The sequence below is a fragment of the Poromitra crassiceps genome, assembly GCF_964638095.1.
Source record: "Poromitra crassiceps genome assembly, chromosome: 27".
NCBI classification, from domain to species: Eukaryota; Metazoa; Chordata; class Actinopteri; order Beryciformes; family Melamphaidae; genus Poromitra; species Poromitra crassiceps.
In genome coordinates, this window is record NC_139650.1 from 4,164,539 (window position 1) to 4,177,682 (window position 13,144).

Genomic DNA, 13,144 nt, shown 5'->3' on the forward strand with positions numbered 1-13,144 from the left:
GATGCAAATAAACAGCTTGTCGCAAAACTCACTAGTAATCTTTATCATATACATTCAAGTATATTACACCCTTCATACTATGCTCTTCCCCTCTGATTTTGAAAGTTTGACATCAATGTCCACCTGTCTCTCAGAAATATGACTGTTCATGGTGTTTCTACATCCACTAATCCAGTGGATGTAGAAAGATCAACTGAAGGAGTGCTTTCACAGTCTGATTCTCGGTGGGATTCAGCAGCTCTTCATTGACACAGTCTTTGTGCTCAGACACAGCAGCATACAGCCTTTCTCTTTCTTGTGTGGAACAGTTACATTCCATGAGTGTTTCACAGTTTGTTGTTTTTTGCATGTTGCACACAGTCCATCTTCATGTTCTCCCATCTTGGCCAAGTCCCATATGTGAGTCCACAGTGTCCCAGTCTCAATCTAGTCATAACAACTGTTGTGTCTTCTCTCACTCCCTCAATAACACTGTTCTTTACTTAGGCTACACTATGTTGTATAGTGAAGTAGTGGCGCCTCTTTTCATTTTCCCACTCTTTCTGCTATACATCTGTTGCTACTTCTTTTGATGATAGACCTACATTCATATGTCCCAATGGCTACTCTCACATCTATGTCTTAGGGGTATGTGTCCTGGTCGCTGCACTAGCGCCTCCTCTGGTCAGTCGGGGCACCTGGTCGGGACGGAAGGGAAGTCGCACATGCTATGGCCTGGTGTTTATGACTGTACAGTGTACATAAACACAGGACAGCACAACAAAGCCCAAAACCTCCACATAAACACTCAAATCCCCCTCACCACAGATAGCAATTAACAGAGTTCCCACATGTTTATGGGAAAATAGGACACAGCTGCTCTTTATAGGGTTTTTAGTGCTTTAGTGTCACTGTATCATACAAGCTATTGAACTAAAACAGGAATGTTCCATAAAAACATTAATAAAAAATACATGGAGCAACACATATTAGAGCTACGTTACGTCAACAGCTACAGAGAATACATTGGCTGTTATGCTATATTACATGGAAGGTTATCTACGCCTCCACAGGAGGATTACTATAACAACTTCATTACACACAACAATGTTGATCTCCTGTGTGGACTATCATGTGTCTCTTCAAGGATCCCTTTTGACCAAAACCTTTACCACAGACTGAACAATTAACTTGTTTATCTCCTGTGTGGACTATCATGTGTTTCTTCAAGTCTGCTTTACGACCAAAACATTTACCACAGACTGAACAATTAAATTGTTTCTCTCCTGTGTGGACTATCATGTGTCTCTCCAGGTTTCCTTTCTGCCAAAAACCGTTACCACAGACTGGGCAAATGAATTGTTTATCTCCTGTGTGGACTATCATGTGTTTCTTCAAGTTTTCTTTAAGACCAAAACCTTTACCACAGACTGAGCAATTAAATTGTTTATCTCCTGTGTGGACTATCATGTGTGTCTTCAGGTTTCCTTTATAACTAAAACCTTTACCACAGACTGAACAATTCAATTGTTTATCTCCTGTGTGGACTATCATGTGTGTCTTCAAGGTTTCTTTAAGACCAAAACCTTTACCACAGACTGAGCAAATAAATTGTTTATCTCCTGTGTGGACTATCATGTGTGTCTTAAAGGCTCCTTTATGACCAAAGCCTTTACCACAGACTGAGCAAATAAATTGTTTATCTCCTGTGTGGACTATCATGTGTTGGTTCAGGTTGCCTTTATGACCAAAACCTTTACCACAGAGTGAGCAAATAAATTGCTTATCTCCTGTGTGGACTATCATGTGTGTCTTCAAGTTTGCTTTATAACCAAAACCTTTACCACAGACTGAGCAATTAAATTGTTTATCTCCTGTGTGGACTATCATGTGTTTCTTCAAGTTTGCTTTATGACCAAAACCTTTACCACAGACTGAGCAATTCAATTGTTTATCTCCTGTGTGGACTAGCATGTGTCTCTTCCAGTCTCCTTTATGACCAAAACCTTTACCACAGACTGAGCAATTCAATTTTTTCTCACCTGGGTGGACTATCATGTGTGTCTTCAATTGTGCTTTATTAGCACATCTCTTACCACAAAGTGAGCATCTTAAGTGCATCTTCCCAAGAACTTCACTGTTTTTCTGCCAGTATAAACCTGACTGAGGTTCACTAGTTTCCATCCATTTATCATCATCACTGTCTTCAGTCTCAGAAGAGTCTTTAGTCTTAACATCACTAGTTGGTTGTGAATTACTAGCTGGTTCTGATACTCCACAGTCCTCTCCATCAGCTTTTGTTTTCATCTGTTCAGTTGAGCTGCTGGCTAGAGGCTCTGCCTCTCTGTTCTCCTCAGTTTGGCTTTGATGAAGCTGTGAGGACTGACGTTTATCTTCCTCATCTTCACTCTTCACAGGAACAGCACATAATTTGAACTTGGTGATATCAGCCTCCTCCAGCCCTTGAAGCTGTTCTCCCTCCTGACTGCTCCAGAGTTCCTCCTGTTCCTCTTTAATGTGTGGGGGCTCTGGGTCCTCCTGAAGCTGATCTCCCTCCTGACTGCTCCAGAGTTCATCCTGTTCCTCTTTAATGTGTGGCAGCTCTGGGTCCTCCTGAAGCTGCTCTCCCTCCTGCTTGATCCAGAGTTCCTCCTGTTCCTCTTTAATGTGTGGGGGCTCTGGGTCCTCCTGAAGCTGCTCTCCCTCCTGCTTGATCCAGAGTTCCTCCTGCTCCTCTTTAATGTCTGGGCGCTCTGGGTCTTCCTGGTCGAGACTGGGGCTCCACTCCAGCAGCTCAGGGGGAACTTCTTCTTTAATGACCAACAGCTGCTGGAAATCTGGAGGTATGGCTACTCTGTGTAATCGCACTACAGGATTTAAAACAGTTTCCAGCAGCATTCGTTGCTCATTCTTTTTTGAACGAGAAGATTCTAGCCTGATATCAGAGTGAATTGTTACCTCATTACACTCCATTTCCTTCTTCAGAAGCAGTCAACTCAGTGGAGTGGGAAGATCGAAGATCTGGACTCAGGCAAAGAAGCTTCCTCCTCGTAGTCTGCTATCTTCTTCCAAACAGCCTAAATATCTCTTCAACGGCCGCAGTTAGTCACTAGTTCACCAACGCTGTCAGGTTTTGTATTTGGTCATTAGACATTTCCATACAGTGACACAGGACGTTTTCCTCCTGAACGATTTACTACTGACAAACGTTGTTCTTTAAAGCTCCGGTAAACGTTAGCTCAATAGCTTCACAGCTAATTAGCGTTAGCTAAACCATTCATCATTATGAGTCCATAAGAGAGAGGAGCTTCTTCTTCCTCTCAGTGCTAAAGGGGCCTCGTCTCAAGTTTATATACTCGTGATTATATAATCCTTACGGAGCTTTCTGATGATTCAATTATAGATGTAAACTATGAAATGGGGAAGAAAATCCGTAAGGTAACCAGAACAAACGGCACAATGCTGCGGCAGCTTGAGCAACTTCTTCTTCTTCTTCTTCTAGCTTTTCGGCAGACTAGATGCCTTGCGGCACATTGCTGCCTCTCACAGGTCAGAAATATTACTGTTCATGGTGTTTCTCTTCTTCTTTCTGTATATTGGCAGATTGCAACCACTATTAAGGTGCATACCGCCGCCTACTGTAATCTAATAGTTTTCAAAATTCAGTTATTTACATTGAAAAAACAATTGTCCACCCAAAGTGCTCCAATTCAAAATGCATTGTCCATGCTATTACTCAGACCCAGTTGCCTGAGTCTGCGCAAATGCGTCCCGCAGTATTTTATCTATTTCTACTCCAGTTACGTCCACCATATCCAGGAACCTCTTCGCAGCATCAACCACCACCTCCCAGTCATGATAGTAGCACAGCTAATGACCATTGCCATTAAGGCCAGAAATCTTCTTTTGTCCATGCAAATGATATCACTCTGTTGCCTGTTCTTTTCCTTCTCTGGCACAACCACCCTGACCTCATTCCTTTCCCCTCATGGTGTTTCTCTTTCCACAGGAGTAGCCTACTAATCCAGTGAGTGGATACAGAAAGATCAATGACTGCAATGCAATGCCTGCTTTCACAGTCTGATTCTCAGTATCACCATGTTTTCTTATTGCTTCTAAGACATGAGATCTATTTCTGCCATGGGTAAAATCCACGGTGGTAAATCCCAGACAGTGAATTATAGGGGCCACACCTCTCACAACCCCTCCCCTTCCATCTCTTTATTAACCTTGAATATGAAACACTCCTTCTTTGCTCCTCCTCTGCCCCATTCCCATGCATCCTCCAGAACTAAATTGACTAGGTTCTCCCAGGGCCGCTGGAAGTCATTTTAAGCAGGGGGTGCTGGGAGGAAGGGACTCTCGGTGGGGCCCGCTAGGGCCCCGCCGAAAAAAAAATTGACGTTTTTTTTTTTACATTTTTTTGCCATATTTAGAGGAATATCTCATTTTAAATTAACATTAGGATACTATTGTGATGTAATTATTCAGTATTTTCTCCTTTTCTCACTCATTCAGAGCAAAGAGGGAGATATATAGCATGATGATAATGCTCTATATCTCCCTATTTGCTCTGAATACACCAGTTAACATGACACAGACTTAACATGACAGAAATATTATCAGCAAACTTAATGACTAGACTAACTATTCTGATCTGAATGGCATATATCAAGAAACATTGACTCCTCTCTTTGCTGTATATTGGGAGGTGCATTTTTGAGTAGGCTATTAAAATAGCATGTCAAGTTCACATTTCTTTATTGCCAGATTAAACAATTCGTATTGGTTGTTGGTTGGTTCAACACAACATGTGCGTGCATGCACGCTTCTTCTTCTCTATAGCCTACAAGCATGTAACTTCCTTGATTGTTATTGTTGATAATTCTATTTAAATAGGCTACATTTTCATTTCCCGAAACATTCTTAAACAAGAAAGGAACATAGTGCACTGCAAAATATTTTTTAATTACATTTGTAAAAAAAAAAAAAAAAAATGAAAAAATCTAGGGGGTGCTGCAGCACCTGCAGCACCCCTACTTCCCGCGGGCCTGGGTTCTCCCCTTGGTGCCGCCTTAGTTTACTGATAAACTGCTTTGCCAGTTTTGTTGGACAGATTCCATGGAGTTTCCCCCATTTCTACCAATAAAGCTGGAATTGGTGTGGTCCGGAAGACCCCACAACATATTCTCACTGCCTTTTCCTGCACTACTGTTTTGAAAGGTGCTCTATAAAGAAAGTTTTGTATTATTATTATATTGCAAAGTGATCCAACCTTGTGTGGAGCTCCAAACAATGGTACAACTATGACTGCTTAAATTTTTTTGGGACAGATATCAAACTTAGCAAAGCATTATCATTTATCATTGATATGAAAATAAAATTCGAAAATAAAAATGTATTTACTGTAACCATCATCAGACCAAGGCAATAATCTTTATAGCAAGCAATGTTTATTAAAAAACAAAAACATATCTACTACAAGAACTACACATATAATTATATAAGGCCTATTTGATTAAACTACTATTGCTATTACTGTACAATATTGTACCAAAAAAAGAGTGTACCTCTGCAATGTACAACATTGTATATACAAAGTACATCTGAACACAGGATTCTCCAGTAATACAGAGACAACTATAAATAGATTTGACATTACAGTCCTTTTTTTTTTTTTTTAGTTCTGCTGTTTTCAAATGGACAAAAAAAAATGCATATTTAACAATATTCAATTCCGACAGATCACCATCCTCACTCAGTCAGTCCACACGCAAGCCAAGTCGTTCAAGTGCACGATGATTGATTTGAGATGTTTGAGATCAAACCAACAGGTGGCATGGAAACAAGAAGGTCCCAGCTCCTTCACAGCATAGCTGGGACAAAACACACCAACCACACACACAATCCCTCCAGTTGTCATGATGAGGTAAGAGCAACACAAATACACCAGGTAATATACACACAGTATACAGAGATAAAGGAATGAACTAAGTATGTATATCTGGGAAGGAGTGAGGGTTGGCAAAGCTCAGAAGGGAAAAGGGAGACCGAGGGGAATACGAGGACAGACATTTTGAAGAGGTGAAATACGACCAGGAAGGCTTCATTTAGTTTGTCCTCTTTTGAAGCCGTGTCAGTATTTGCAAAATGAATTCAAATATTCCCCAACTTCTTGACGTGTGAATTCATTGTCATACCTAGTCTCGCCCAGATCTGGATGAGGAGGGAGAGGAGATGATCCAAGACGGTTCTGGGATTCTCTGAGCTCCTAGTAACCTGGAGTTGTGTGGGTTATTCCTCTTTGCAGTTTAAAGATAGTCTGCCACAGGTGTTGGTCGAGCAGCGACTGGACAGAAGGGAGTATGTGGAGTATCCCTCCCTGCTAAAGGTGACTAGTTTGCATCGCTGTCTGCTGGTCACATGGGCACAGTGCTTATTCATTGTTTTTTCAGCACAGGAGGATGTGCTGCACTCTAGTGGACAGTGTTCTTAACTTCCCTTGTCTCCAGACAGCTGCTGTTCCCTTTATGATGAGAGGTGTGTACCTTAACTGTGCGTTCACACAAAGCCCCCCCCCCCCCCCCCCCCAAAAGCGTAACATTTATTCACTAAAAATGATTCACTCGAGTTGAATGGGCGATGAGGCTAAAATCGCATAATTCACGTCACTCGGGCGAATCTCGCCGCCCGGGGGGCTAAATCACATCTATTCGCGTGTTTGCGTTGACTTTGTATGTCATCTTGTTGCGCGGAAATTTGCAAAACTCGCCCTGCTGTGAGCGCACAGTTAGATCCGTTAGCTATGAGGTTGGGTGGGGGTGGGGGGAGCGGGGTGTCACACCTGGGCATGAACGTGCACACACACACACACACACACACACACACACATTCATAGGCGCACAAACACGTGCACACACCCAGACAGCTAAACAATTCAACATTTAACCATTATAGATTCTGAGCATTAAAAAACAACTGGGGGGGGGGGGTGGAGAGTAATCATAAAAACAATCTTTGTTTCAGAATGCAGGCGGTCCTCAGTGCCGCGCTTCCAGTTATCATCTGGTGATTATTAAACATACATACACATCATTAGAATAATAAAACCCTTTTGCTGTTAAGTCTGAACGTATATAGACAGAGGAGCAAGCTATCATTGTATTCCAAGTGTAGAGCTGTATTTAGATAGATATACTGATGCAGTCAGCCAGCTTGCCACTATATGGCTGCCGTCTGTGGCCCCAGCATGCAGGGCAAACCTGAAAGACGTATAGCTGCCACAGAACAGCACACACAGCTTTGGGGAATGTGTGTGCGTCTAAATGCTGGGTTTAGCGGTCCCCTACACAGTAGCAGAGCTGCAGGAGAGAAGCTGCGTAATGCCTTTTACGTATATATTTTGTTACTGCTATGGATTCAGAGTGACGGTCGGGTATTGGAGAACACCTCGTTACGCTCCTGTTCTGGTGCCGGTAACGAGCAGTCATAAACGAGCTCTTGCGTCACACTGATATTTGGCCCAGTTTTCTCAGTCTTTGCCTCTTATCCTTCTTCTCATCCCTATTTCTCTCCAGTCTTCACCTTTGGAAGCAGCGAAGTCAGTGTGTTGATTTTGTCCAGAGAGACTGAGAGAGAGAGAGAGCTCAGCGCTTCACAGTCTATTCTCAGGAATACAACACTCCATTCCAGTCCTGTAGGCAAGGGGGTCTTAAAAGAAACTGCCCCGGCGTCTACTATACAAAATCAAACGTCTGCTCTTTGTTCCTCACTCAAGATCCGTGTGTAAAAGGTCAGTAACACTCGTAAACACGCCCACAGTAACACTCGTAAACACGCCCACAGTAACACTCGTAAACACGGCCACAGTAACACTCGTAACGCGCCCACACAAACTCTCAAGCATGGCAAACTAGTGGACGTCGGCTCCAGGTGCTGTAGGTCTAAGACGTATGTGTCCATGCCGAGTCCTGTTCCCTTGTGTGGTGGCTTTGAACCCAGCGATCCCTGGAATCGCTGAGGTTGGCATAAGAAGAAGGAGAAGAGAGAGGAGGAAAGGAGAGCAGAGGAGATCCCAGTGAAGAGCGTTTTCTAGTCGAGGCCTGTGTGATAGCTGACCTGCAGTGATCAGTGCTGGCAGGAGGGGGCAGAGAAGACTTTGGAACGGTCCAAAGGGAACAGGGGGGGTCAGGGAACTTGTCTGGACACGATAAGTGAATGCTACACATGGGTAGTGGATTAGGTGGTCCCTATGTGACACAAGTGAAGTGCTCTCAGCACCTGGGGGAGGAGCTACAAGAATGTAACAGGATGCACGGATCGGTTTGGGGGGCGGGGGGGGGGGGGGCGTTGGTAGCGAGGGGGGTCCTAAGCTGGACAGGACTTGTCGTTGGACTGGGGCGGGGGTGGAGGAGGAGGGGTGTGCGGGAGAGAGTGTGTGTGGTGAGGCGGGGGTGGAGGAGGGGGCACGGTGGAGGTGGGCGAGCCCATGGCGGGGCTGCCTCCGCCTCCCCCTCCCTTGGGGAACACCACGACAGGCTTGGGCCTGGTGGCCGGGGGGCGTGGCTCCCTGAAGGAGGCCAGGGGGGAGGAGGAGGTGAGGGAGGGCGAGCGCGGCTGGCTCTTGGCGGGCCGGAAGGACGAGGGCACGTCGCTGGCCGAGGAGGCGCTGCGCTGGAGCGCGTGCTGGAGCGCGTGGCCGTGCTGCTGGAGCGCGTGGCCGTGCGCCGGGCCGCCCTCGCTGTCCCGCAGCAGGCGGGAGTGAAGCGGGCTGGAGGGCTCCGAGGCCCCGCCCCCTCCTCCTCCTCCTCCTCCACCACACACACCTTTCAGCTGCTCCAGGGTGTCGAGGACCACGTCAGGCGCGTGCGTGTGTTTGGAGCTGCTCTGTCTCTCCAACTCCCTCAGCTCGCTCAGGGCAGAGCTCATGGCTGCCTCGATGTCCTGCAACACGGGAGGCAGATATACAGCAAACGTGAGCTTGTGCCAGTGTTTTTCCGTTCTTTTACCCGTAAAATCATTTAAGTCTAACACATTTAAATCTCTCCGGTCACAACGTCTGGTGATTCCCCCCCCCCCCCCCGCGTGTCCTTCTATCAGTGTCGGTACGGTAGCGTGGCCAAACTGTTGACATGCGTTGCAGCTGTCAATCTCCATTCACAGCCCAGCCAGCTAGTAGCGCTACTAGAAAGCTAGCCATCATTAGCGTTTGATTGTCTACTAATGTTACCGTTTCTAAAAGTCAGAGTAGGTGGCGGAGGAGAACCTGCAGAAGCAAGTAAGTTACACCACACAACGTTCCTGTGGTAACATGAGGTGAACGGACGTTGCTGAGAGCAGCTGGCTGAAAGTTTAAATTCAATTCAATGTGACTTTATTGGCATTAGATACAGCCATGTATAACGCAGGCCACCATCGCTATATCGTAATCGCAATCCTAACGCAACAGAAACGGTAATAGACGACGCTAACGCCTGCTAGCTTCCTATTAGCGCTGCTGTAACCTGGACTGTCACTAAGTCAGATGACAATTTGACAGCTGCAGCGCTGTGCCCACTGCGACCACGATGACGCTATACCATCTCTTGTTTTTAAGCTCAATGAACACAGATAATATTTGACCGGAATTTCTCCCATTCGTCCGGCACATTGAAATCTTCCAGGACACGGTGATCGACAGATATTTTCCACACACAAAGAGACAGATATGGGTGAGAGGGATACCTGTGAGCTGTGCTCCACCTGGGCAAAGACCTCAGGGTCCAGTGGTCTGTGGTTGCTGAAGCTCTTGGAGCGTCCCGCTGCAGTTGTCTTGCGTAACTGCGGACTCTCCACCTAAGCATTTGGAACGGGCTCACGATGAGTTAAAGCCGTTGACCAGATACAACAAAACATCCTATTGAAACGTCTTGACAGTACCTTGGTCTTGAGTGAGGAGTGGCGTGTGACCGAGTTGAGGATGCTGTGCGCGCTGACGGGTCGCTTGTCTCCCGTCTCCTTCACCAGGGCGCCCCCGACAGGAAGTGAGGCCGTTCGCACGCCACCTCCCGGCCCGCTGGCCCCGCCTCCTGGACTCGTGCTCTCACTCTCTGAGCCCCGGAATGCTCTTCGGATGCTCCCGGACTCCGGACGCTTCCTCATCCTGGATGACAGAAAGTATTCAGTGATAATCAGTTTCCATTCATGACAGTCTTGTTTTGACTTGTTCAATGGTCGCTCGGTGCCGTTGTTGAGACTTAAACTATCCAATACAAATCCTCTGTACGTGTGTCGTGTGTGTACGTGTGTGAGCGTTAGGGATGGCAAAAAAAAAAGTTTTCTCCTGACCGAGTTGACCCTCATTAACGGATCATGAACTGTTAACCGACAAGATTAAAATGTACTATTTAGAATGCTAAATTACCCCGGCTGGCGAAGTTAGTGCGACACCATTTGTGCCTCCTGACCCGGGGCAGCTGTTCTCCCGGGCGGAGCGTCTGTTTCAGTGGATGGACTGACCAGGCTACGCAATGGACACATCCCTGACCACATAGATATGCTAAACCAGTAGATTTCCGTGCGAATACATTTAATTGCACTGTTATTTGGTTTATTATTAATATTAATCCTATTAATCAATGCATCTGTAATGCATCTAATCCAGTCAACCTAGCCTACTCAGGAGCCACATTGACACAAAATAATTGTTGCAAGAGGAGCCGCAATCCACAAAATTCCCTTTCCTCTTTTTTTCGAGTTTTTTATTTATTTATTTATTTATTTATTTATTTATTTATTTATTTATTTATTTATTTATTTATTTATTTATTTATTTATTTATTTTAAGTAGGACTTAAAAGAGCCACAACTACCCATAAAGGAGCCGCATGTGGGTTGAGTATCACTGGTCTAATCTGTGCATCACATCATGCCTGTCGTTTGGCGATGCAGTAACTTAAGCTCCGTAACGTAACTCACCCCGACAGTCCGCCTCCCGTTCTGAAAACGTCTGTAAAAAAAAATATAAAAACTCCACAATTGCTCTGAAGTGGCATGTGTTGTAATGTGTTGTAACGGTAAAGAGTAACTTGATGCTTTTCAATCAGCCAATTAACGCGGCTCAATGGTCAACAACACGCAGGGCAGAGACTTTAATTGAAGAGGATGACCCAATGTGAAGAGAGACACAGAATGTGTCGCCCGCATGAGTTGGATAGACCTTATTCGCTAACCCCGGACAGCGCCATATTGTTGACATACCGTCCTGCAGCTGACAACTATAGTAACGGCCTTATTGTCGTTTCTGTTCCATTACAAAATAGCGATAGTGATGACAGCAATAAAAACCCCAGAGTTGTTTGTATGCTGCCGTTAATGCCTGTAATAATAAACAAAAGAAAAAACGAGGTGAACAGACTTTGCTGTGAGGAGCTGTCAGAAAGTTTCACCTGTCTCTCCTAACTATCCACACATCTCCTGTGCTGCTGACGTATCCTCCGTCTCGCTCCCTTCACGTCTGTGGACGGTAGAGATAGAAACAAACCACGGGGACTTTATTGCTGTCATTACTACAGCCGTGTGTAACGCAGGTCACCATCCGAACACAATTGGAACGATACAGGTAACGATAACGGCGGCTAGCTTCCTATAAACACTGCTCTTACATAGGCTGTCACTTAAAGCGGCTGCGCTATGTCAACAACATGGCGGCAGTGGGCGTGCCCGTACGTGAGTGACGTCAATCGAATAAGGTCTCTTTCCAGTGTAAGAAATAGATTGTACCGTAGGCCTATATAGCTTCATTTTATTTTACCATGCAACACACCCCCCCCCCCTTTTTTTTGTTAATTACTTTGGAACCTGTTTTTTCATCATCTTCTTTTTCTGTTAACTGATTGTATTATTCGGTCAAAATGATTAATGTCAGTTAATGGTTAAACGGTTAATTGTTGACAGCCCTACTAGTGTGAGTCTCACTTGTTCAGGTTGGCTAGGTAGACGTCAGCCACATGAGCTCCAGTAGGAGAGGCGGCGCTGCCTCTAGTGGACACTCGCTCCTCCAGCATGTCCCTGGACTCCACGTCAGGCCTGGGACTGCCTCGGCCCCCGTCAGACCTGAGACAAGCCGGTAGAACACAGTCTACTGTTATGGGCCAGGCGGGATCTCATTGACTCCCTAACACATCATGTGCTGTGCAGGCTGGATCCCATTACATATTGGCTTCTACTAGTCAAGTGTACTAGTGGGCCAGGAAGCATGGTGGATATTTGCCCTAACCAGTTCCAACACACACAAATTCAAATCTAACGGCGAAGTCGATGAATTAGTCGTGTTAACAATCAATTAATCGATTAGTCATACAAAATAGAAAATACAAAATGTGGGGTTTTACACCCGTCTTTAGGCCGACTCAAATCAGTGAATGAACCAAACAAACTTCCTGCATTAGCTGTCATTGTGCTTGTAGAAGTGCTGTATTTCAACATTGTAATACAATGTTTACGATGAATATTGTTGCCTGTTTGGGTGTAATTCTCCTACACTGGACCTTTTTCCTGCTTGCTTGGCTTCCTTCTTCCTTCTTCTTCCCATTTCAGCAACAAAAAAAAAATAGACAATAGCACATAGCCTACATTGTCGATTAATCGGTTAATACATGTTTGATCGATCATATTCTTAACGGCGATTGTCGATGAATCGTGCACATCGTTAGTGCACGTCACGAACAGAAGCCTTCCCTGCTGGTGAGTAGAACATCTCTTACATGTCTTGGACCACGATGTACTGATGTGGCACCAGTCCATCCAGTCCGTTGTGTCGTCCCTCCCACCAGTCGTCGGAGGCTCGCCCGAACAGGAGGAGAGAGGCGCCCTTCTTAAACGACAGCTCCCGGTTGGTCCGGCCGGAGTAGTCGAAGCGAGCGATGGCTTCCAATGGCTCCGACTCTGAAACAGCCAAGTAGCCTGAGATTCAGAAGATGGTGGATAGAGACGGAGAGTGACAGAGAAGCGGGGGGGGGGGGGGGGGGGGGGCAGCAGGAGATAAGAGAGAAAGGGGAGGCGGCAGTTGGGAAAGAGGGGGAGCCAGATTAGTGCCAAGCAGGTTAGTGCTGCTCTGATTGGTGACTGTACAGATGTTAAAATTGCTGAGTAATAACAAAGCGTCATAATTAACAATTCGGTGGGA

At 45.5% G+C, this 13,144-nt stretch overlaps 1 protein-coding gene across 1 annotated transcript in view; it reads right to left on the reverse strand.

The window, feature by feature from the left end:
• Positions 1 to 5,421: 5,421 nt before the first annotated feature.
• Positions 5,422 to 13,144, reverse strand: part of srgap2 (SLIT-ROBO Rho GTPase activating protein 2) — a 52,637-nt gene continuing 44,914 nt past the window's right edge. Inside the window, 5 exon segments of the mRNA XM_083661730.1 lie at positions 5,422 to 8,922; positions 9,703 to 9,813; positions 9,898 to 10,120; positions 11,935 to 12,072; positions 12,723 to 12,921. Of these exon segments, the coding sequence (XP_083517856.1) occupies positions 8,347 to 8,922; positions 9,703 to 9,813; positions 9,898 to 10,120; positions 11,935 to 12,072; positions 12,723 to 12,921 (1,247 nt within the window). The 3' untranslated portion in view covers positions 5,422 to 8,346.